We start from the raw sequence: 26,883 nt of genomic DNA, 5'->3' as shown, positions 1-26,883 counted from the left end.
CTAACTCTTCATTACTTCTCTTTATGATCTTATGTTTTATTTCCTTCTAATCTATAGAGAATCAGTTCAGTCAAAATGAAATAAATTAAAATTGTTAATAAGTAATAAATACTCTATGAAATATACATAGAATAATGAAATAAAAATATTCACTTTTTAATGGAGAGCCTATTTCATTACTGTTTTATTTGATAAAGCTGCTTCGTGTATTTCATGGATTTTTACTTTTTACCTCCATTTCTATTTCTTGTTCTCAAATAAGGAGGCGGGGCTTAAACTGAGGGGCGGGGCTAGTTAGGGTGAAGACATCAGACCTGAACTGATTGAACTCACTGATACAGAAGGAATCATTCAGTGCGGCAGAAACGCCTGCAGTGACTCACGTCCAGCAGCAGTCGCACCGCCTCCGTCTTGCCGTACAGCGCAGCTTCATGCAGCGCCGTTCCAGACTTGCTGGTCTTGTTGATGTCGATGCCAGCCTTCAGCAGCAGCCTGAGCAAACACAGAGCTGCTTGTCAGCAGTTCAAAGGTCACGGTGTGAGTTTCCTATACTAGCTTCAGCGACTAAAACGAGTGAGGACTGATTAACCCACTAAGGCTGCAGACCTTCAGGCTAACTCATCGCCAACGTTTAAGACCGTTGTTATGATGCAAACCCATAACAACAAGGGGTTTAGTTTTTACGACCAGGAGCTGAGATAAAACCAGAACCTTGACCCTGAATCCCAGAGGAGTTGGATCCATCATTATCCCAAACTCCAACATTTCCACTTAGATGGAGTTTAAAGAGGAGCAGGAAAAGCAAAGGAGCCAGATCAGCTGCTGATGATGTCATGACATGTTGCTGCCTGAATGCTCAGCTGTTAGCATGAGACCGTCACACAGCAGCAGTCCTTAGTCAGAGGCCTTTTCAGACTCACTGTAACGCTGACTGCTACTGAAGAAGATCATTTCATTTCTTTTTGGGATGAATTAAGTTTAAATTAATATGAACTGAAGCTGTCAGCCAATAGGAACTCAGCGAAGGTTACAGCTCTCTCTGAGGAGGTCAGAAGTCATGGGAAGCATTAAATCATCTGGAGCGAAGGAAGTGCAGACCTCCTGAAGGTCCTTCATCAGTTTGTGCTTTTAAACATTTCTTTCTGTCAAAACACCATTTACATCCATGAAACCTCAGAGTGGCATTCAACCACCATTTAACCACCATTCAACCACCATTTAACCACCAGTTAACCACCATTCAACCACCATTCAACCACCAGTTAACCACCATTCAACCACCATTCAACCACCAGTTAACCACCATTCAACCACCATTTAACCACCAGTTAACCACCATTCAACCACCATTTAACCACCAGTTAACCACCATTCAACCACCCAGTGTTGTGGTCAAGACCACCTAACCCGAGACCAAGTCAAGACTAAGACCGAGGGAAGTCGAGACCAAGTCAAGACCAAGACCAGCGCCCCACGCTACATGATACGATAAAATGTGAAATATGATCAAAATTACTTCTCAAATTGATCTGAAAGATCCATATTCCCATAAAAGACCTAGATATGAAATACTTAATAAATTTAGCCAATATTAAAAGCAGAACAAACTCTTTGTTCTGCTTTGCTTCCATCTCTGTGCTACGATCTGAGGTGGTCTCGTGCCATTCCTAAAAAAATAATGCCCTGGGTGCTTGTCCATGTTGCTCATGTCAGAAACCACCAGTCTGCACCATTAAACATAGCAATTGAGGTAATGCTCTGACGCTCAACTATGAACACTGACCAAGGAGCAACAAGCAAGAAGTAACCATGCACAAGGCGCTCACCGTGACTACTCTCAACCTCTCTCCCACTACATGAGGCCAGGTAGTCTGACATTATGGCAGACATTACAGCTGCCACTTTGAACGAAAACAATCAAAGAGCAATGTGCATGCTCTGTGTGCTCTTTCGTTCTTGTGTTTTATTTATTTGTTAATTAAAAAATCTCAATGTACATAATTAAATAAAATAATGATAGCTACTGCAATGTATGCAGAGGATTACAAGAACAGAGTGTTCTGTCAGGTCAGCATACGCTGTCAGATCATCATACACTTAACACAAACTCACGGCTGTATCTGTCAGACAAGTCATTGCCATATAATTTTATTTAATTAGCAACATAGAATCATGATGTAGATCGTCATACACTTTGTTATTAACAGTTGTATGGCATCCTGACTTAGTGGTTAAGTAGGTTAATGAGTTTTACAGGGTGTGTGTTGTAGTTGACTGCAGCTGCAGCCAGACCCTGCTTTAAATACAATTTGAAAAAACGACAATGCATGTATATCTATATAGTTATCATGGAAAACAATTTGTCATGTCCTCAACCTCCATCGCCTTGTTGGAGTCAACATTCAGATAAACTCCTCTCCAAAATGACCACAGAGACAAGAGGGCTTACGTTGACTCTTTACTGAAGCCAGTTGAAGTAGAGTAAAACTGAGAAATGAACATACAAACGTTCAGAAATAATACACAGTAGCAAACAATACAGCACTTAAGGGTACAATAAATTTGTTCCAGAGAAAATATTTAGCGCACAGCTAAACGTTCTTATAAGGGAAATACTGTCTTTTACAAAAGCTAAATTATTCTTAATTAACAAAATATCCATTGCAAAATTTAATACATACCAACAGTGCTTTCAAAGACCGACTGAATCGAAGTTGCAGTGTTACTGAGAGAAAACCATGCTTAGTATTCTCCTCCCTTGTCTACTTTTTATGACATAATCAAAAACGGCAGGCTCTTAAAATGTAGTACCTAATTCTGCCACTAGATGGCAACAACTGAACACTTCTGTAGTATAAACCTGTGAAATGTCAATAAACTGACACACAACAACACAATTTAATGACTTATTTTCGTCATAACTTGTTGCGTATGGTGAACTGACAACTCCTCTGACAGTCGGACTTCTTAATGCGCATGCGCTGGCATGGTACTCACTGCATGTATGGTATCCTGACAGCGTATGGCTATCTGATAGAACAACGGCTCTCAGTGACACTCCAGTCCTATCTAATAAGTAAAGAGACGAGCAGAAGAATCGGACTGTTCCTTAATGTCGCATCAATATATTGCAGACTTTTGGACACAGCGTTGTCCCATATATGCGACAAGTCAGTCAACACCTCCGCACAATAATTCAGTAGAGTGAGTGACTTTTTTTCATCACAAATGCTTATGTGTCTCTATATACAGCAAGCTTTGCTAGCACCATGTCAACGGAGCTTATCTTTCTTTGAGCTACTTTTCTAAGTGACGAAAAAAGTTAGACGTTGTTCCCACCGTCTGTGAAAGCGAAGCGCTGCTGAGTTAGCTGTGGCCATCGGATTTCTTATGATTTATGCAGCGATATTCTATTACCGACGATTAGACCGACATCTTCTGCCGCTGAGAGAAAACCACTGCGCATGTCTCAGGGCACCGCGTGCGAGTGAAAGGAGGGGAGCAGGAGGGGGGAGTAACAGAAACACGTAATTGGTTGGATTTTAATCGGTGCATTTTGCATCCACTGAAAACAAAGATGTTGACAAATAAACTGGAGAGTGTCCTTTACGTTTAGTGATATTGTCACAGTTGCGGTCTCGACTGGTCTTGAAATAAAATGCCGAGTCCTCAGCGCCCGAGTCCGAGACAAGACCGAGACCATCAAAAAATGGTCTCAAGACCGATCTCGAGTACTACAACACTCCAACCACCATTGAACCACCAGTCAACCACCATTCAACCACCAGTCAACCACCATTCAACCACCATTGAACCACCAGTCAACCACCATTCAACCACCATTCAACCACCATTCAACCACCATTCAACCACCATTCAACCACCAGTCAACCACCATTCAACCACCATTCAACCACCATTGAACCACCAGTCAACCACCAGCCAACCACCAGTCAACCACCAGTCAACCACCAGTCAACCACCAGTCAATTAGCCTGTAGCAGGACTGCATTCTAGCTGCAGTTGTGTCGATTCTGCAGCGGCTTCAGTCACGTTGAACTGTTGTTCTTGTTCTTCGGCGCTGCTGTCAGTTATCTTCACATCCTCACAGCCAGAGCTCCGGCTGGCAGCCAGAAAGGGGAGCTGGAACTGGGTCACAGAACCGCTGCAGTAGGATTCACATGGCAGCAGGGAGATCAGGGCAGAAAGCCCAGAACAAACCCAGTGAGCCCAGTCCAGACTCAGAAACTGCAGCTCTTCGGTGTGGATCCAGGAAATCCTGAAGGCTGCAGACAGACTGACTTCCTACTGACACAGCAGCTCATAGCAGCCATTGCCATAGCAACCAACAGTGTGTGTGCTTTCTGATCAGCCCTGCCAGACCCAGGTCCTCTGCACCTGAAACAGGTGAGAGCACCTGTCCAGCCTGTGACCCGTCAGCCTTCATCCTGCAGCATCGTCTTCCTCCAACCAGCTGATCCGCTTCACATCCATATTATGGGATGTCGTTTCCAACGTTACAGCCGATTCCAGTGAAATATTTTCACCTTCAGAAGTGTCACAGTTTAAATATTTAGCTAAATATTTCGCTAGCTAGCGAAATAATTAGTTTGAAGTTAAACATTTAGCTTGGTAATATTTCGGTCACCAATTAGCTGCAGCTTGACGTTTTATTTACGCTGTGACAGTAAATATGGCTGAAACATGAAGCCGAATTCATTTCTGCTCTTTCAGAATAAAAACCCAAAACGTTGCAGTTGCTGTCTGACTGTGATGATCGTCATGATGTGTCTGGTTTTCATCTGAAAGTTTAAACTGCGACTGAAGCTGAACCAGAGTCGGTTCTGATCCAGAAACTTCTCTAGAGGTTCTGGATCAGAGAAGGTTCCAGAACCTCCTGGATCTGAGTCTGGGACAGCAGAACTGGACTCTCGGTTTCTTCATTTCTTTCTACATTTTCACTTCATGCCTGCTGCTGGTATTTATTTGATTTCTGCTGGACCCCAGACTGGACTCTGGTTCTGATCCGGTTTCCTCACCGTATGACGTCTTTGTGTCCGTTGCGAGCCGCCAGGTGCAGCGGCGTGGTGTAGGCGGAGTCTGTCGGCTCCTTCCTCTCATCCTCCAACAACGCCGCCACCATGTTGCTGCTCAGGAGCAGCTGGACCACCTGGAGGGGACAGAGGACAGGGGGACGGGAGGACAGGTGGACAGAGGACAGGGGGACAGGAGGACAGGGGGACGGGAGGACAGGTGGACAGAGGGACAGGGGGACAGGAGGACAGGTGGACAGAGGACAGGGGGACGGGAGGACAGGTGGACAGAGGACAGGTGGACGGGAGGACAGGTGGACAGAGGACAGGGGGACAGGAGGACAGGTGGACAGAGGACAGGGGGACGGGAGGACAGGTGGACAGAGGACAGGGGGACAGGAGGACAGGTGGAAAGAGGACAGGGGGACGGGAGGACAGGTGGACAGAGGGACAGGTCCTCTGATTAAGTCCAACCTGTTTTCTGGTGTCAGGACTAAACTGTAATGTTTTTGTGGATGTCGGATGTTATGTCGTTTGTCATGTCGGATGTCATGTTGGATGTTATGTTATTTCGGATGTCATGTCGGATGTCATGTTATGTCGGATGTTATGTCATGTCGGATGTTATGTCATCTCGGATGTTATGTCATCTCGGATGTTATGTCATGTCGGATGTTATGTCATGTCGGATGTCATGTCGGATGTCATGTCATGTTATGTCGGATGTTATGTCATCTCGGATGTTATGTCATGTAGGATGTTATGTCATGTCGGATGTCATGTCATGTTATGTCGGATGTTATGTCATCTCGGATGTTATGTCATGTCGGATGTTATGTCGGATGTTATGTCATGTCGGATGTTATGTCGGATGTTATGTCATGTTGGATGTTATGTCATGTCGGATGTCATGTCGGATGTTATGTCGGATGTTATGTCATGTCGGATGTTATGTCATCTCGGATGTTATGTCATGTCGGATGTCATGTCGGATGTCATGTCATGTTATGTCGGATGTTATGTCATGTCGGATGTTATGTCATCTCGGATGTTATGTCATCTCGGATGTTATGTCATCTCGGATGTTATGTCATGTCGGATGTTATGTCATGTCGGATGTTATGTCGGATGTTATGTCATGTCGGATGTTATGTCGGATGTTATGTCATGTTGGATGTTATGTCATGTCGGATGTCATGTCGGATGTTATGTCGGATGTTATGTCATGTCGGATGTTATGTCATGTCGGATGTCATGTCGGATGTCATGTCGGATGTTATGTCGGATGTTATGTCGGATGTCATGTCGGATGTTATGTCATGTCGGATGTTATGTCGGATGTTATGTCATGTCGGATGTTATGTCATGTCGGATGTCATGTCGGATGTCATGTCGGATGTTATGTCATGTCGGATGTCATGTCGGATGTTATGTCGGATGTTATGTCATGTCGGATGTTATGTCGGATGTTATGTCATGTCGGATGTTATGTCATGTCGGATGTTATGTCGGATGTTATGTCATGTCGGATGTTATGTCGGATGTTATGTCATGTCAGATGTTATGTCGGATGTTATGTTATGTCGGATGTTATGTCGGATGTTATGTTATGTCGGATGTTATGTCGGATGTTATGTCATGTCGGATGTTATGTCATGTCGGATGTCATGTCGGATGTTATGTCGGATGTTATGTCGGATGTTATGTCATGTCGGATGTTATGTCGGATGTCATGTCGGATGTTATGTCATGTCGGATGTTATGTCGGATGTTATGTCATGTCGGATGTCATGTCGAATGTCATGTCGGATGTCATGTCGGATGTTATGTCGGATGTCATGTCGGATGTTATGTCGGATGTTATGTCATGTCGCATGTTATGTCATGTCGGATGTCATGTCGGATGTTATGTCATGTCGGATGTCATGTCGGATGTTATGTCATGTCGGATGTTATGTTATGTCGGATGTTATGTTATGTCGGATGTCATGTCGGATGTTATGTCGGATGTTATGTCATGTCGGATGTTATGTTATGTCGGATGTTATGTCGGATGTCATGTCGGATGTCATGTCGGATGTTATGTCATGTCGGATGTTATGTTATGTCGGATGTTATGTCATGTCGGATGTCATGTCGGATGTCATGTCGGATGTCATGTCGGATGTCATGTCGGATGTTATGTCATGTCGGATGTCATGTTATGTCGGATGTTATGTCATGTCGGATGTTATGTCATGTCGGATGTTATGTCATGTCGGATGTTATGTTATGTCGGATGTCATGGGATGTCATGTCGGATGTTATGTTATGTCGGATGTTATGTCATGTCGGATGTCATGTCGGATGTTATGTTATGTCGGATGTCATGTCGGATGTTATGTTATGTCGGATGTCATGGGATGTCATGTCGGATGTTATGTTATGTCGGATGTCATGGGATGTCATGTCGGATGTTATGTCATGTCGGATGTCATGTCGGATGTCATGTCGGATGTTATGTCGGATGTTATGTCATGTCGGATGTTATGTCGGATGTCATGTCGGATGTCATGTCGGATGTCATGTCGGATGTCATGTCGGATGTTATGTCATGTCGGATGTCATGTCGGATGTTATGTCGGATGTCATGTCGGATGTTATGTCGGATGTCATGTCGGATGTTATGTCATGTCGGATGTCATGTCGGATGTTATGTCATGTCGGATGTCATGTTATGTTGGATGTTATGTTATGTCGGATGTTATGTCATGTCGGATGTCATGTCGGATGTTATGTCATGTCGGATGTCATGTTATGTTGGATGTTATGTTATGTCGGATGTCATGTCATGTCGGATGTCATGTCATGTCGGATGTCATGTTATGTCGGATGTTATGTCGGATGTCATGTCGGATGTTATGTCATGTCGGATGTTATGTCGGATGTTATGTCATGTCGGATGTCATGTCGGATGTTATGTCATGTCGGATGTTATGTCGGATGTCATGTCGGATGTTATGTCATGTCGGATGTTATGTCGGATGTTATGTCATGTCGGATGTCATGTCGGATGTCATGTCGGATGTTATGTCGGATGTCATGTCGGATGTCATGTCGGATGTTATGTCATGTCGCATGTTATGTCATGTCGGATGTCATGTCGGATGTTATGTCGGATGTTATGTCATGTCGGATGTCATGTCGGATGTTATGTCATGTCGGATGTTATGTCATGTCGGATGTTATGTTATGTCGGATGTCATGTCGGATGTTATGTCGGATGTTATGTCATGTCGGATGTTATGTTATGTCGGATGTTATGTCGGATGTCATGTCGGATGTCATGTCGGATGTTATGTCATGTCGGATGTTATGTTATGTCGGATGTTATGTCGGATGTTATGTCATGTCGGATGTCATGTCGGATGTCATGTCGGATGTCATGTCGGATGTTATGTCATGTCGGATGTCATGTTATGTTGGATGTTATGTTATGTCGGATGTCATGGGATGTCATGTCGGATGTTATGTTATGTCGGATGTCATGGGATGTCATGTCGGATGTTATGTTATGTCGGATGTTATGTCATGTCGGATGTCATGTCGGATGTTATGTTATGTCGGATGTCATGTCGGATGTTATGTTATGTCGGATGTCATGGGATGTCATGTCGGATGTTATGTTATGTCGGATGTCATGGGATGTCATGTCGGATGTTATGTTATGTCGGATGTTATGTCATGTCGGATGTCATGTCGGATGTTATGTCATGTCGGATGTCATGTCGGATGTCATGTCGGATGTTATGTCGGATGTTATGTCATGTCGGATGTTATGTCGGATGTCATGTCGGATGTCATGTCGGATGTCATGTCGGATGTCATGTCGGATGTTATGTCATGTCGGATGTCATGTCATGTCGGATGTCATGTCGGATGTTATGTCATGTCGGATGTCATGTCGGATGTTATGTCGGATGTCATGTCGGATGTTATGTCATGTCGGATGTCATGTCGGATGTTATGTCATGTCGGATGTCATGTTATGTTGGATGTTATGTTATGTCGGATGTTATGTCATGTCGGATGTCATGTCGGATGTTATGTCATGTCGGATGTCATGTTATGTCGGATGTTATGTTATGTCGGATGTCATGTCATGTCGGATGTCATGTCATGTCGGATGTCATGTTATGTCGGATGTTATGTCGGATGTCATGTCGGATGTCATGTCGGATGTCATGTCGGATGTTATGTCGGATGTTATGTCATGTCGGATGTCATGTCGGATGTTATGTCATGTCGGATGTCATGTCGGATGTTATGTTATGTCGGATGTTATGTTATGTCGGATGTCATGTCGGATGTTATGTCATGTCGGATGTTATGTCATGTCGGATGTCATGTCGGATGTTATGTCATGTCGGATGTCATGTCGGATGTTATGTTATGTCGGATGTTATGTTATGTCGGATGTTATGTCATGTCGGATGTCATGTCGGATGTTATGTTATGTCGGATGTTATGTTATGTCGGATGTTATGTCATGTCGGATGTCATGTCGGATGTTATGTTATGTCGGATGTTATGTTATGTCGGATGTTATGTCATGTCGGATGTCATGTCGGATGTTATGTCATGTCGGATGTCATGTCGGATGTTATGTTATGTCGGATGTTATGTTATGTCGGATGTTATGTCATGTCGGATGTCATGTCGGATGTTATGTTATGTCGGATGTCATGTCGGATGTCATGTCGGATGTTATGTGGGATGCCATGTTGGATGTTATGTGGGATGTTATGTCGGATGCCATGTTTGATGCCATGTTGGATGTTATGTCGGATGTTGGATGTTATGTCGGATGTTATGTCGGATGTTGGATGTTATGTCGGATGTTGGATGTTATGTTGGATGTTATGTTGGATGTTATGTCGGATGTTGAATGTTATGTTGGATGTTATGTCGGATGTTGGATGTTATGTCGGATGTTGGATGTTATGTCGGATGTTGGATGTTATGTTGGATGTTATGTCGGATGTTATGTCGGATGTTGGATGTTATGTCGGATGTTGGATGTTATGTCGGATGTTGGATGTTATGTCGGATGTTATGTCGGATGTTGGATGTTATGTCGGATGTTGGATGTTATGTTGGATGTTATGTCGGATGTTATGTCGGATGTTGGATGTTATGTCGGATGTTGAATGTTATGTCGGATGTTGGATGTTATGTCGGATGTTGGATGCAGACACGTGGCGCTGAGACCATGGAGCTGGAAGTGAGTCGGGATAGTTCAGGTTTTTCTGGATCGTTCAGCCAGTTCAGGAATCCAGAAGTGACCTTAATATTCCAGAACATTCCTAAAGTGATACATCCTACCGAGGAGAACAAAACTAAACCGACATGTTTACAAATACGAGCTAATTTCAGTCGGATCACTCCCAGAACCCGACCTCCCAGAACCCGACCTCCCAGAACTGCTCGCTCACCTTGGCCCGTCCGAACTCACAGGCCAGGTCCAGAGGAGTCTTCTTGGCCCGGTTGAGCAGACACGGGTTGGACTGATGCTGCAGCAGCATCTCCGACTGAAAGCACAAACAGAACCAGATCAGGTTCTGCCAGTGACCCGGTACTAGAGGTTCTCCTGGTTCTGGGAAGCTGCTGCAGGATCCTGTGGTTCTGACCCGGTTCTGGCTCTCTGTGAAAGAATCAGCTAATCCTGCTGAGTCGCTTTCCTGTCAGGATCTTCAGGAGCAGATTAAACCGGGCCAACAGAACCAGAACCAGAACTTCTGTTCACTGTAATTCGGCCAGAATCACCAGAATCTCTGGGATTATTAATCCATATTCAAATGTGTTCCTGCAGCAGACCAGAACCGGGTCAGATCCAGAATCCTGCAGAGAGGAAACTCATCTGTCATTATGGGAAGACGAAACCTCAGCGGGCGTCGTCATGGAAACCATCACAATATTAAAACAGTACAGCAGAACCTAAGGTCCAGAACCAGGTCTGAACAAAACCAGAACCCAACTCATCACCCGGGTCTGGAGAGGAGAACATGCAGGGTTCTGGTTCTGTGGACTCACCACCTCGTAGTGCCCATACTGTGTGGTTCTGGTTCTGGTTCTGTGGACTCACCACCTCGTAGTGCCCATACTGTGTGGTTCTGGTTCTGGTTCTGTGGACTCACCACCTCGTAGTGCCCATACTGGGCCGCCAGGTGCAGCGGGATGTGTCCGTCCATGGAGGCGCCGTTGACCGACGCTCCGGATCGGAGCAGCGTCAGGACGGACTGGGCCTTCCCCTGCCAGGCGGCGTAATGCAGCGGTCGCATTCCTGCAACCATAGCATGCGATCAGAACAGAACCAGAACCGCCGGAACGGGCCCAGCAGAACCTCACCGTTGGTGTCTTTAATGTCGACGGCGGCCTGAGCCTCCAGCAGCGCCGCCAGCAGCTCCGTGGTTCCGGTGAGGGCAGCATGGTGCAGCGCCGAGAAGCTGCAGGTCAAAGGTCACACAGAGACCCCAGGTCAAAGGTCAGTTCATTAAAAGCTGGGAGAAGCAGACATTTTCTCAGCCATAAATGTTGCTCATGATGAAACACGAAGATAAAAGTTTTGCTTAAAGCTAAAATCATTTTAACTTTTTACCACAAAAATATAATTTTTATTCGATTTTCAACTAATTTAAAAACAGTTTTTTATACCAGCTCAACAACATGCGAAAGTTGCCAGATTTTACTTAAAACAGGTCTTCAACATGGGGGTGGCGACCACTAGAGGGTCGGGAGATCCTGCGGAGGGGTCATGAGATTTCTGATTAAAAATATTTTATTTTTAAAAATTGAAAATTACGTCTTTAAATAAACATTAATATTAATCCAAGTTGTAAGAAATTAATAAAAAGAGGCATAAAATAAAGATGATGTGATGGACCAGAACCGGTTCAGAACCAAGTCTAACAGAACTGAGATGACTCAGCATGTCTCTGTCTCCGTCCTCCCACAGCTAAGCGGGTCGTACTGAGAGGAAACGGACCTGCAGGCTGCAGGCCGGTTCTGGCTGCACAGAGCCGGATAAAAGGAGGGGGGTGGGGGGACGAGTCTCTCTTGTGAAACGCCGGTGATGCGTTCATGTCCAGAAAGCGCCGCCGGCAGCGGCAGTAATGGACGGAGCTCAGAGTTTCAGGATGAGATTTGGTGAAGCGTCAACGCTCTGATGGCTGAGCTGAAGCAGGAAGCTGCATCCAGCTGAAGCAGGAAGCTGCATCCAGCTGAAGCAGGAAGCTGGATGGAGCTGAAGCAGGAAGCTGCATCCAGCTGAAGCAGGAAGCTGGATGGAGCTGAAGCAGGAAGTTGCATCCAGCAGAAGCAGGAAGCTGGATGGAGCTGAAGCAGGAAGCTGCATCCAGCAGAAGCAGGAAGCTGGATGGAGCTGAAGCAGAAAGTTGCATCCAGCAGAAGCAGGAAGCTGCATCCAGCTGAAGCAGGAAGCTGGATGGAGCTGAAGCAGGAAGTTGCATCCAGCAGAAGCAGGAAGCTGGATGGAGCTGAAGCAGGAAGTTGCATCCAGCAGAAGCAGGAAGCTGGATGGAGCTGAAGCAGGAAGTTGCATCCAGCAGAAGCAGGAAGCTGCATCCAGCTGAAGCAGGAAGCTGGATGGAGCTGAAGCAGGAAGTTGCATCCAGCAGAAGCAAGAAGCTGGATGGAGCTGAAGCAGGAAGCTGCATCCAGCAGAAGCAGGAAGCTGCATCCAGCTGAAGCAGGAAGCTGGATGGAGCTGAAGCAGGAAGTTGCATCCAGCAGAAGCAGGAAGCTGGATGGAGCTGAAGCAGGAAGCTGCATCCAGCAGAAGCAGGAAGTTGCATCCAGCAGAAGCAGGAAGCTGCAGCGATCTGAGATCTGATGCAAAATCATCAGATTCATCATAAAAACAAAACAGCAGCTTTATGAACCAGAGACAAGCAGCTGGTCCCAGTTTGACCCCGTTAATGGGACTGAGAGCAGATCAGCTTTCACTGCTGCTGGCCATTGAGGAAGAGGAGGAGGAAGACCTCCCTGACATTCAGTCAACATTCAAACTGATTGTGTCACATTCCTGCTCCGGCCTCCACCAATCACAGAACTGGAAACCTTCCTCTGACCAATCTCAGGCTCAGAAGGGGCGGGGCCTCCCTGAGGTTCCCTAACGAGCTCCGCCCCCTGGCCTTTGACCCCAGCTGGCAGACGGTTAAGAAACATTTCTACTGAAACTCACCCGTTCCAGCTCAGCACTCCATGGAAACTAGTAAAACATGAAGGAAACCAGTCCAACCATGGATCTCCATGGAAACCAGTCCAACCATGGAGCCACCACATGGACTCAAACAGTCATCCGTCCCTCATTGTTCCCACTGAATGTGTCACAGAAACGGCAGGAAAGACAAATCGTCTCCATGACGACCAGGGCGACTTGCACAACCAACAACCACAGCTCTGATTCGCTCCTGAAACCACGCCCCCCTAGTATGCATGTGCATCTGGAGGGGAGGGGCGCAGCAGAGGGGAGGAGTCCAGCAGAAAGGGGAGGAGCCTAACATGGTAGGAGGAGTCCAGTAGAAAGGGGAGGAGCCTAACATGGTGGGAGGAGCCCAGAATAAAGGGGAGGAGTTAACAGAAAGGAGAGGAGCCTAACATGGTAGGAGGAGTCCAGCAGAAAGGGGAGGAGCCTAACATGGTGGGAGGAGCCCAGAATAAAGGGGAGGAGTTAACAGAAAGGGGAGGAGCCTAACATGGTAGGAGGAGTCCAGCAGAAAGGGGAGGAGCCTCGTCTTGCAGGATCAGAGCAGCAGCTTCTGAATGGTCCCTCTGCAGTGAGGACAGTCAGCTCATCAGAGCAGCACTGAGACGTCTCTCCTCTTTGCTCACTCTCATGTTGATGGTTGGAGTCCTGCCCTCTGCCCCCTGACCTCTGACCTCCCCCCTCGGCCCTATGAAGGGCCACCAAGGAGCCGACTCTTAATGGAGCCTGACTGCAGCGTTTCACAGCTTCATGGATCTGCAGACACCATAAAACCTGCTTTCCTGCCGAGGAGCTTCAGGAGCCGGTGTTACAGCAAAATCTGTGACCCAACATTTTCTGACCGCAGGGGGCGATAGAGCGCAGATACGTCTTGAAGATCAGCGAGAAGAGTATTTAGTAAACTGCGTGAAAACTGATACAGCTGGGATTGTAAACTTCACGGCTCCTTTACTGCCATCACATTGACGGAGAACATATAATGTATTACTTCGTATTTGACTCTGAAACGTTTTGGTGGACCGTCGCACTGACTGCCTGTGTGCTCTGATCTGGAATAAATCTGGAAAACATCGAATAAACATTACTGACTGCAACCTAAATATGTTTAAAAATAATTAAATGGACTTTTGGATCATTTTAATGTAATTAATTATATTAATTACATTATTAAAATGTATGTCTTAAACACAGTTCAAAGTAATCAAATTAATTAAAATTGTTATTAAGTTTAATAAAATCTTAAGGTTTATTTATAATCATAAATTTTAACTGATGTTTTAATTATGAGAGAAAAGTAAAAGCGTTTAGAGGAAGAGCAGCTGCAGGAAGCCAGACAGGAACTTCCTGTCTCTGTGGCACTGACCCGTCCGAGTCCTGGTAGTTGATGTTCAGCCTCTTGGTGGAGCCCAGCAGCTCTGGAAGACACAAAACACGGATCTGGATCAGCAGGACATCAGAGGGAGCCGGCCACTAATACCTATTCACACGAGTCAGTCAGGTTTATTTCAGGCTGCGTCATCACAAATAATCCAAAACTACTGACAAAAACAAGCAACATCCTCTATTCAAAAACCCTTTCTGCTGAATTATTGAATAAATAGACATACAAGCTGAAAAACAAAGATATTTATAATTTTGAATCATCAGGTTCTTCATTAGATTGGAGGAAAGTTCATCTTTCCAGAGTTCCTCTCATCATTCATAGAGCGTCTGTGGAAATGTGGATGCTGACTTTAGCATTAGCTGCTACATGTTTGGCATTGAGATGCTATTTTAGTCCAGAGTTTCTCCACCCTGGTCCTCAGGCCTCCTGTCCTCCATGTTTTAGCTGTTTCCCTTCTGCCACCTGGATTGTATCTCTGGGTGATTAACAGGATCTGCAGCACCTGATGGTCCTGCAGTCATTTGGATCAGCTGTTCTGGAACAGAGGCTCATCTAGAACATGCAGAGCAGGGGGCTGAGGACCAGGTGGAGAAAAACTGATCTAGGCTAGCATAGCTGTGCTGATAGGCTAACTCCGCTTAGCACAACTTAAACACAACAAAAATCTTTTCCAGCATCCAATCAGATCGCTTAGATTCAGAAATCAATCCCCAGGAGGCCGAGAGAAGCGGCTTCATAGCTGTTAGCAGATGTAGCTAGAGCGTCAGATTTACAGGTGGACAAGAAACTGGGTCGTTGGAGGACGTTTCTGTGCGTCAGACTTATGGACGTACCAGAAACAAAATACAATGGTTCCTCCTCAGGACTTCGTGATTAATCACTGAAATGTTTAAATTTACAGTAATTAAATTACTGACCTTCGCTGACCTGTCAGTGAAGCTAACAGGTCAGCAAAGCTAACAGGTCAGTGGTGCTAACGTTAGCCCCTCTGTCTGTCTCCTGCAGAGCGGCATAGTTAAAGCACCGGGTCTTCCTGCAGACGTGATCATGCTTCCAACAGTCAGAGTGCTGGAAGAGTCGGTGGGATTCCCGCTGGGATCACTCAGCTTGCTGCTTTGATAATGACCTGGATTTTAAGATTCCTGGGAATAAATCAGCAGAAAAACACGAAGCCAGACACGAGGCGCAGCAGAAACAGGGGGGGAGGGGCTGAGAGCAGATACTGCTGAAATAAATCCATAATTTTACCAAAACCCATCCTGAGCTTCACTCTGAGCTCAGACTCTTCATCAGTCACTCATCTTCATCGCCTTGCAGCTGCTGAGACTCGCTAACAGGAAGTCACTTTGTGATTGTTTTTGACTTTATATCCAATCAGAGTGGACCTGAAAACATCTGACACAAAGTTCAGCAAGTCAAGAAAATGGAGGACATTATTGGTTTGAAAGGCTCAACAGCAGCGGCCATCTTGAAAAATGGCCATCATCCTGAAATCCAAGTGGCTGATGGGAAATCTGAGAAACATGTAGCCTGAGGGGTTAGCATGCTAATGCTAATGCGAGTACCCATGTTTCTCCAGAGGACTCTGATGCTGCTTCCTGGTTGGACTGAGGCTTGTTCTGTGGGTCAGTGTGGACCAGAACCAGAACCAGGGACCAGAGAACAGAACCAGAACCATCACTGAAGCTTGATGTGTTGGTGTGTTTTCAGAACCAGAACCTCTGGACCCGGCCCGCGGCTGCAGTTATTTCTGCTGCAGCTCTGCTGCCACAAGAATGCACCGCAGGCAGGAGGAGGTTCTGCTGCCGGCCCGTTTGGGCTGAAACAGAATCTGTAGTAAAACGTCTGCAGCCTAAAATTAGACGGCTCTGATTACAGGTCTGCAGAACTTTTGTTTCTGGGTTGGACCGGAGACAAAGAAGCGGAGCGGTGTGGTTCCGCTGCAGACCCAACACTGTGGGTTTGCTTTTCCAGGGTTCGGGCCCCGGTCCAATCAAAGCACGGTCAGAACCAGCAGCTGAAGGTTCAGACAGCAGGAACAGAACATCATGGCCCGGTCCGGAAAGGAAGTTCTGATCAAACGACTCAACGCCAACGCTGCTTCTGGGTCAGGGAGTCAGCTTCCTGCTGGACCGGTTCTGGCTAAATGGGTCAGAACTTCCTCTGAAGCAATGACGGCTGAACTTCACTCTGAGGAGTTCCTGCTGCATCCAAGGTCCAAAAGTCACCTGCACGGCCCGGAGGGACCAGAACCAGGGACCGGGACCAGGAACTAGGACCAGAACCAGGGACCAGAACCAGGGACCAAGGACCAGGAACTAGGACCAGAACCAGGGACCAGGACCAGGGACCAAGGACCAGGAACTAGGACCAGAACCAGGGACCAGGACCAGGAACTAGGACCAGAACCAGGGAGCAGAACCAGAACCAGGACCAGGAACCAGGACCAGAACCAGGGACCAGAACCAGGGACCAAGGACCAGGAACTAGGACCAGAACCAGGGACCAGGACCAGAACCAGGGACCGGGACCAGGAACTAGGACCAGAACCAGGGACCAGAACCAGGGACCAAGGACCAGGAACTAGGACCAGAACCAGGGACCAGGACCAGGAACTAGGACCAGAACCAGGGAGCAGAACCAGAACCAGGACCAGGAACTAGGACCAGAACCAGGGACCAGGACCAGGACCAGGAACTAGGACCAGAACCAGGGACCAGGAACTAGGACCAGAACCAGGGACCAAGGACCAGGAACTAGGACCAGAACCAGGAACTAGGACCAGAACCAGGGACCGGGACCAGGAACTAGGACCAGAACCAGGAACTAGGACCAGAACCAGGGACCAGAACCAGGGACCAAGGACCAGGAACTAGGACCAGAACCAGGGACCAGGACCAGAACCAGGGACCAGAACCAGGGACCAAGGACCAGGAACTAGGACCAGAACCAGGGACCAGAACCAGGGACCAAGGACCAGGAACTAGGACCAGAACCAGGGACCAGAACCAGGGACCAAGGACCAGGAACTAGGACCAGAACCAGGGACCTGGACCAGGAACTAGGACCAGAACCAGGGACCGGGACCAGGCACTAGGACCAGAACCAGGGACCGGGACCAGGAACTATGACCAGAACCAGGGACCAGGAACTATGACCAGAACCAGGGACCAAGGACCAGGAACTATGACCAGAACCAGGGACCAGGACCAGGAACTAGGACCAGAACCAGGGACCAGGACCAGGAACTAGGACCAGAACCAGGGACCAGAACCAGGGACCAAGGACCAGAACCAGGGACCGGGACCAGGAACTAGGACCAGAACCAGGGACCGGGACCAGGAACTAGGACCAGAACCAGGGAGCAGAACCAGAACCAGGGACCAGGACCAGGACCGGAACCAGGGACCAGGAACTATGACCAGAACCAGGGACCAGAACCAGGACTGGAACCAGGACCAGGGACCAGAACCAGGACCAGGGACCAGGACCAGGACCGGAACCAGGGACCAGGAACTATGACCAGAACCAGGACCAGGGACCAGAACCAGGACCAGGGACCAGAACCAGGACCAGGACCAGGGACCAGGGACCAGAACCAGGGACCAGGACCAGGACCGGAACCAGGGACCAGGAATTATGACCAGAACCAGGGACCAGAACCAGGACTGGAACCAGGACCAGGGACCAGAACCAGGACCAGGGACCAGAACCAGGACCAAACTCGGTTGTCCAGCTCAACCTGTGGATCTTTTCCTTTCGGCCTCCAGATCAGAACCAACATCTGGGCTTTTCTCAAGGGCCCACCAGTTCTGTTGACCCGGTTCTGATCTCTGAGACCGAAGGCTCCCTCGCTGCTGTTTGACGGAGTCACTCTGAGGTCCGATTGGAAATGCAGCGGTACCGCCTCGTCCCCTTCCAGGTCGGGCCTTCAGAACCTGGCACAGGAACACTCAGCTGGACCGGCGCCGTCTTATCTGGTGGTATCGCCTCCCTGTTGGACTGCAGACGAGTCGGTTCTGGTCCAACAGAACCAGGGGCCGGTTCTCTACCGTACTTCAGTTTGAAACAGGAAGTTGCTGAGTGGCAGTGCTCAGCTACTGGTTGCCATGGTGACTCCCACCTTTTCTGGGAGAGCTGATGTGTTGAACAGAACCTCCAGGTCCACTTTCTCCAGAACCAATCAGAGAAGAGAAAGTGGGCATGTCTCTGCTCTCTGATTGGTCAGAAACCAGGAAGTCCTCCACCAGTGGGAGACCCAGAAGGTTCTGGATGTTCTACTGGGTCAGAACCATCTTCACTCTGCACTGAACAGACTGAGTGATGGTTCTGATGGATCGGCTTGGTCGGATGTTCTGGACCGGAACCGGGCCGGTTCCATCAGAGCAGATCTGGACTGGAACCGGGCCATTATTCCCAACACAGAGAGAATGAAGTGTTCAGTTCCAGACAGCTCCATGTGTGAGCCGCTGCCTGGGAGGGGCCGGGGCAGAACAATGCCCCCCCTGCACTCCTACTGCCCCATCTGCCCCCCCCGCTCTGAGGAACAATCAGTTTGGGGAAGGAAATATGTTGGGGAGGGGGGTTCCGCTCCCTCGTGTCCAGAGTCACGGTCGGGTTACAGAGCGACGCCCCGCGCGCTCAGACATCCTGGACTCGCTTCCTGACGGGAACTCCCTGAACACGGACCTGGACCAGTGGATCCGGACTCCCAGCTGATTCTGACGGGTCCGAAACGTCCCGGTCCGCTTCGGCTTCTCGCCCTGACAATAGATCCTCAGACAGAACCATGTCCTGACCCGGTTAGAGACCAGGAGGGAAACGGGAGGACGGAGGCCGGATCAGAACCGAACAGACCCAACGCCTGAACGCACAGCGGGAATGGAAACAACATAAAGGTCACCGAGGGGTCACGGCTGACAGGAAGACAATGGTGGGGAGCTAAAGATTTAGCTTGCTAGCCAAATATTTAGGTAAAAATTTAATAGTTTTGAGCTCATTAAATATTCAGTTTAAATCTGTGACATTTATAGATAAATTAATAACACGGTGACTGAAAAATGAACCGCCATGTTCCCTCTAATTTATCGCTGAATGACCCAAATCACGGCTGTTCAAGTTCCCTGTAGCCCTACCAGGGGGCGCCGTAGGACAAACGCTCCAGCGCCAGGAGCAACTCCAAATGGTCCAAATGTTCAGGTTTCCAAACTAACGTCAGGATTCATCCTGAGCTGATATCAGCAGAACCAGAACCAGACGTGAATAAAACCTCTCCGCTGCTGATGTTCTGTCACCATTTTATGATGAATCTGTTTTTTGCGTTTTCATTCAATCTGCTAATTAAATGGGACTGTGATGCGTTCACTGACTCCTGGTGCCATCAGTTCATTATCACTGTGTTTAGATTTACCGTCTGGATTCTTCTGCTGCTGAACTCTCACGTCAATGATGGCAAACTCGCTCAGACGCTTCAAAAACTCCCGGCTTCAGTTCCACAGATGGAGGACAAGCAGATCGGGTTTCATCGGATCGAGCTGCTGTAAACGATGTGCAGGTGTTGTGCTGAGAATCGTTGCCTGTCTGGTTCTTGCTGAGATGTTTGGACTCCATGTTGGTTCAGCTTCAGGCCGGGTTCAGCTGCGGGATCATAGGTCAGAAGTCCAACTGATGGTGTTTGCTTGCTAAATTCTGCAGTGCTAGCTCTCAGCAAGCTGTGAATGGTGGAGGAAAGACGTTCCGAACCGAAAGTTCTGGTTCTGTTCACTGGTTTGGGTTTGTTCTGATGGTTTGGTGATCTCCCTACAGATCCACATCAGAACCTGAGGTCGGGATCGATCCGACGCGTTCCGGAGAGGGAAACACCAGCATTCCTCCGCTCCGCGGCAGCCGCCATGTTTCCATCCGAACGTCACGCTAGCTTTCAGCTCACGTTGAAAATGTCGCAAAAAAGAAAAAAAGGGAAATATGAATTAGGTGTGTTTCCACTTCCTGTTTGAAATGGATCAACCAGGCTAGCGTGATGTCATCAGATGTTGATGCTACGCATGGTAAACAGGAAGTAGCGGTCGGTAGCTACATAGACATTAATACATTAAACTTCAGTCCAATTAAAGCTATAGAAATGTCTGATGTTCAGCTCGGATCTACTTATTAAAATATTCACCAACAAAAAGGTTTTGAAATGAACTGATTGTTCATTTATTTCATTGTTTGTGAATAATTACTTTCTGACCCTCAATTAAAAATTTGAATCAAGTCCCAGCACTAATTTTCTCCTTCTGGTTCATTTTTATTTATATAGAGCCGATCTTCCTCCTCCTCGTCTTCCTCGATCGTTTTGCTTTAATTTATTCATTAAAATTGTTGCTGCCACAGAAACGTGTTAAAGATTCAGATTTAATGAGGAGCTGAAGGAAAAGTGGAATTTTAACACGAAATAAACTTTTAATGACGTGAGAAACAAACTATCAGGAAGAATCCGACGGGAAGCTTCAGAGTGATGAAGATGATGAAGCCGATGAAGATGAAGCCGATGAAGCTGATGAAGACCCGCCCCGACCCGGCCCAGCCTTTGTCCCAGCTCCTCACTCGGCCGCTGATGTCATCCTGCAGGAATGTTTTTCCATCCCGGCTCCGAGGCGGGAATCCGACTCCAGGCGAGCTTAGCTTCCGAAGCCGCGTTTTTCCAGAAACAGGAAGTGGAAACTGGAGCTTCACTGGTCACTTCCTCCTCGGTTCAGTTGCTGCAACCGGTCAGAACCGGATCAGAATGCCTGGATTCACCTCCATGTTACAGATCAGAACCCGAATCAACAGAACATCAGCTGGGGGTCAAAGGTCGCTGCTTTATTCACATTACAGGGAGTCTTTTCGTCCCACTGTCACCGTGTGCTTTGCGGCTGGTGGAGGGAAAATCCAGATCGATTAACAATAATTTCTGCTTCAGTTTATCAAAGGATCGTCTGGATTTATTCCAGACTGAAATAAAAACATTAACGCGTTCCCCTCTACCTCCCTCCGTCCTCCATTGTGTTTTAACAGAGCATTACAGGGAGACAGCGCCACCTTTCTGCAGACAGGCGGCGACGTTCACATTTCCATCAGAGGTTTTTAGAGTTTTTCAGTGAAGTGAAGAATTGTAAAAATGTTCACAGCTGAGCTGACTGGCTCTGCCCACTAGCGCTGTTCCTGAACTTCTCCATCTTCATTTCGTGACCTTTGAACCCAGCAAAGCTCGTCAGCTTCAGAAAAACCAAAATGAGTCAAAATGTTTTTGTAATCCAAGATGGAGGTGACAGAAAGCAGATTGGTTTTATTTTGTGAAACAAATAAAAGAACATTTTAATGGATTCAACATGGAACATCCATCCAGTTTCTGCTTCCTGCACATCTTCAGCTCAGCCCCTCCGGCTCGCAAACTAAACCTTTATTCTGTAAACTAAACCTTTATTCTGCAAACTAAACCTTTATTCTGTAAACTAAACCTTTATTCTGTCGACCTTTAACCTTTTAACGAGCTTGTTTTGGATTCTGAAGCCAGACTTTTATCTGCCTTTAACGGACCCGGTACAGAACCTTCCCAACTGGAAAACGTTTTCTGCTTCCAGAACCGAAACTACGACAGGAAGTCCAATCAGAACTTCACATCATTTAAAACCAAACCCAGAACCCAGAACCCAGAACCCGACCCGTCAGCGTTGGACTCACTGTTCCTGCCGGTCCTCAGCCGGGTCAGCAGCTTCTGGGTGGACAGCAGGTCTCCGCTCTTCACCGCCTGGAGAAGCTCCTGCTCCTTCCCCATCCTCCTCTTCCTCCTCGGGTCGGACCGGACCGAACCGGCTTCACTGGGATCCCTCCTCCTCTTCGTCCTCTTCCTCAGAGCTTCATCCTGAGTAGCAGCCTCCTCTTCCTCTTCAGAAGGACCTGAGAGAGGACAGGCAGCAGTGAGGATGAGGAGGAGGAAGACCAAATCATCAGTCTGATCTTCATCCTCGTCTCCGGAGTTTAAACACTGCAGGAAAAGTTCTGGTACTGATCACATTTGGACCCAGATGGCAGAGATTTAAACCTCCAGCTGAGCAGGAAGTTCCTGTTTGTACCGCCATCTTTAAATCCTCCTGAACCCAGAAGGTCCAGGTGGGATCACCGCTAACAGAGACAGTTACTCTGAAAGTTAATTGATTATTGGTTAATCAGTTGCTGGCGATTAATTGACTACTCTGAAGATTAATCAATTCTGATTGATTATTTGGATAAAATAGATGCAAATTTTGGCTATTTAAACCTGTTTAAAACGATATGACACATTAAAAATGCACATGAACAAATAATTAGTTTCTTGTTTTAAGTCAGAAAATCAACATTTATTGTCCGACAGTCACCAGCAGCTTTCTGTTAGGAAGCGTTTGATCATTCACAGCGACAGATTTACAGATAAAGGAACTTTTTCTTTTTTAAAGCAAAATGTTTAGATTTTATTTATCTGGTTTCCTCTCAGCTGATCGTCTTTTGCTGAATCCGCATTTACCAGTTAATGATTAATCGATTTCTACATTAGCTGATTATTTCATTAATCAGATTAATGTTTGCAGCTCTTAGCTGGTTCCATCCATCCATCTTATCCGGGTCGGGTCGTGGGGGCAGCAGCTTCAGAAGGGAGGCCCAGTCTTCCCTCTCCAGCCTCTTCCAGCTCCTCCAGGAACCCCAAACCGTTCCCAGGCCAGCTGAGAGACATCGTCCCTCAGTGTGTCCTGGGTCTCCCCTCCTCCCGGTGGGACGTGAACTCCTCACCAGGGAGGCGTCCAGGAGGCATCCTGACCAGATGGCCGAGCCTCAACTGGCTCCTCTCGACGTGGAGGAGCAGCGGCTCTACTCTGAGTCCCTCCTGGATGACCGAGCTTCTCTCTCTAAGGGAGAGCCCAGCCACCCTGAGGAGGAAACCCATTTCGGCCGCTTATATCCATGATCTCATTCTTTCGGTCATGACCCAAAGCTCATGACCATAGATGAGGGTGGGAATGTAGATCGACCGGTAAATCAAGAGCTTCGCTTTTTGACTCAGCTCTCTCTTCACCATGACGGACTGGTACAGCACCCGCTTCACAGCAGACGCTGCCCCAATCCGCCTGTTGATCTCCCGCTCCCTTCTTCCCTCATTCATGAACAAGATCCCCAGATACTTAAACTCCTCCACTTGAGGCAGGACGTCACCCCTGACCCGGAGAAGGCTCTCTATCCTTTTCCAGGTCAAGACCATGGCCTCGGATTTGGAGGCAGTGAGCCTCATCCCGGCCGCTTCACACTCGGCTGCGAACCGCTCCAGCGACAGCTGCAGATCATGACCTGATGAAGCTAATAGGACCACATCATCCGCAAAAAGCAGAGATGCAATCCTAAGGCCACCAAAACGGATCCCCTCAACGCCTCGGCTGGTCAGAGATTCCGTCCATGAAAGTACTGAACAGAATCGGTGACAAAGGGCAGCCTTGGCGGAGTCCAACTCTCACCGGAAACGAGCCCGACTTGCTGCCGGCAATGCGGACCAGACTCTGACACCGGTCATACAGGGATGTGACAGCCTGTATCAAAGGGCCCGATACCCCATACTCCCGGAGAATCCCCCACAGGCCCCATAGGGACACGGTCGAACGCCTTCTCCAAGTCCACAAAACACATGTAGACCGGTTGGGCGAACTCCCAGAACCCTCCAGGACCCTGCTGAGGGTGTAGAGCTGGTCCAGTGTTCCAGAACCCGTCCCCCCACCCGTAGGCGGAGGGAGGCTACCCTCTAGTTCACCTGGGTGAACCCCAACGTACAGGCACCGAGATGGGGGCAACAAGTATGCCCACTCCTGCCCGGCGCCTCTCACCGTGGGAGACTCCAGAGTGGAAGTACGTCCAGCCCCTCTCAAGGAGGCTGGTTCCAGAACCAGAGCCATGCGTCGAGGTGAGGCCGACTATTTCTAGCCGGAACCTCTCAGCCTCCTTCCCCACCAGAGAGGTGACGTTCCACGTCCCAAGAGCTTCTGCAACCGAGGATCAGATCGCCAGGGTCCCCTCCGTCTCCCACCACCCGTCCCACCCTGCGCTCCGCCCCTTTGGCCCCTCCCACAGGTGGTGGGCCCATGGGAAGCAGGAGCCATGTCTCCTCTTCAGGCTGGTTGAGAAGCGTTTTTAATGATCCCAGATCAGATCAGCAGCGATTCCAACAAAACGTTTCTGCTTCAGTTCATCTGAATCAAACTCCGATAGAGCTGAAAACGTTACAAACCGATTAGAAACCAATGAACGAAAACCCCAGACAGTAAAATCAGGTTTTTTAATCCATCCTCCATTTCATTTATATATTTTAAAACTTTCTTGGCACTAGTGGCCTTTAATGGCCGTTGATCAATATTCATGTTTCCAAAACGATTTCACATCAGAACAATCATTTAAAATGTTTTTCTATCCAGAAGGTTCTGGTCACGTTCAAAGTGAACAGAGAGAAAACTGAGTGGAAGGAAAACATTCAAAACCGAAAACTCGACTGGATTGTGAAGCAAAGTCCTTTCAGCAGTTTGGAGATGAACCTGATCTGGACTCAGAACCTGAAGGTCCAAACCATCCAGGTAGATCCACATCAGAGCTTCACCTGAACGGCGCAGAGGCTCTGAATCAGGATCCATGTTCCACAACAGGTTTCCACTTTACCAGTTTTCCTTCCACTCAACGTTCCACCAATCTCCTTGAATACTCACTCAAGATGAGTCCTGATTCATATAAATTTCATTTTTTAAATTAATTAGTGATAAAACTTATTGTCTGTAGAAGAAAAACTGGTTAAAGCCTCGTGAAATGTGATTTTTTTAACCCTCAGGGCCTCCGTAGTTTACACAAACACACCTGTGACAGGTGAAGTGACAGGATGCTTTAATTAGACCACAACAAGCCCTGCGGCAACAGGAGCCGCTTCAGCTCCGCGATGAAGAGGAGGTCGGAGCTTCATCCCGGATCCAGTCTGTTATGTAACGGAGCGGTTCCGTCAGTCCTCCGGGCTCTGTGGGTCATCCAGAAACCTCTACTGGGACCGGAACCAGAACCAGAACCCTCTGTGTCTCTTTTTGTCTCACAGAAAATAAAACTTTCACTTTCTGTGGACCCAAACCCAGCAGAGTTGCTGTAAATCACGACTCGGTTCAGGTACCTGAACACAACATGGAGGCTCCAGAACCGACCTTCGGATCGAACTTAGACCCGATCCAAAAAGAACTTTTTCCACCCTGAAATCAGAGCCAGAACCCCCGGTCGGAACCTTGAAGAAGACTCACCTTCAGGCTGAAACTTTAAATCCACCAAACTCCCGGGAAGAGCCGCGGGAAAAGTCCGACAGGACCTGGAAAAGTGGAGACCGAATTCCCAGAGTCCAGAAAACGGGAATATTCCAGAAAAGTTCCAGTTTTCCCGAGCTTTACCTGGACCCAGAAGGCACCGGCTGTGGGTTCTTCACGGTTCCGGACTGAAGGTCCAGTTCGGCTCCTTTAAACGGGTTCGGGTGGTCCCGCGGCTCCAGCTTCCCCTCCTCTGCCTGAATGCCACATTCTGGACTCTCCCGAATTTACTCACACTGTCAAGTTAGCCTGAAGGCAGCAGGAAGCATCCAGATTAGGCCTTCAAAATAAAACCTCAGCTTTTAAAATCCAACATTTCTGTCTCTTAACCAGCCGATGGTTAATTATTCGTGTATGAAATATTTCATCCATTCTCTGGACTGACCCATTTACAGCCCGAAGGTCATATCTCTCAATGTTATTAATGTCTTAATATGAATCAGTTTTAATAAGAGTCAGATCAAATTTATTAACATGCAAACCAAACTGAAGAAATTAAATAATGTCACCAAATGAGAATAAACGTATGAAAATAAAAATGAGTATTTAAAAATCATTCATTGGAGTTAAGAGAAAAATATGTTTACACTTTTATTCCCACCATACAATAAAATAAAGAACAGCTCAAATCAAATGGCTTCTGTTCTTATATTTATTCAATATTGAAGGTTTTTATTTTTATTAAAATACAGTTTAAAGCAACACAAACCATCATCTACACATACTGAGAAAGATTTTAGGGTGATGGAGCATGAAAATAAAATCTGATTTCCCTCCCCCTTAATTAAAAAAATAATATTTACAAATGTCAGACAATATTTAAAGTAACTT

At 47.4% G+C, this 26,883-nt stretch overlaps 1 protein-coding gene across 6 annotated transcripts in view; it reads right to left on the bottom strand.

The window, feature by feature from the left end:
- Window positions 1-26,311, bottom strand: part of caskin2b (CASK interacting protein 2b) — a 47,185-nt gene extending 20,874 nt beyond the window's left edge. For 3 of the 6 annotated variants that reach the window (XM_088007835.1, XM_088007836.1, XM_088007837.1), the window contains exons 1-8: window positions 25,993-26,311; window positions 22,391-22,606; window positions 14,663-14,714; window positions 11,421-11,518; window positions 11,210-11,355; window positions 10,508-10,603; window positions 5,040-5,170; window positions 384-492 (exon numbers count right to left, since the gene is read on the bottom strand). In XM_088007835.1, coding sequence (XP_087863961.1) covers window positions 384-492; window positions 5,040-5,170; window positions 10,508-10,603; window positions 11,210-11,355; window positions 11,421-11,518; window positions 14,663-14,714; window positions 22,391-22,484 — 726 coding nt within the window. In that variant the 5' untranslated portion in view covers window positions 22,485-22,606; window positions 25,993-26,311. The other 3 variants (XM_088007834.1, XM_088007838.1, XM_088007839.1) reach the window with 3 other exon arrangements.
- Window positions 26,312-26,883: the final 572 nt, after the last annotated feature.

This window comes from Poecilia mexicana, unplaced genomic scaffold (genome assembly GCF_051168715.1).
Source record: "Poecilia mexicana isolate PSO_F unplaced genomic scaffold, ASM5116871v1 scaffold_8, whole genome shotgun sequence".
Taxonomy (NCBI): Eukaryota; Metazoa; Chordata; class Actinopteri; order Cyprinodontiformes; family Poeciliidae; genus Poecilia; species Poecilia mexicana.
This window is presented reverse-complemented; position numbering and strand designations above follow the sequence as displayed.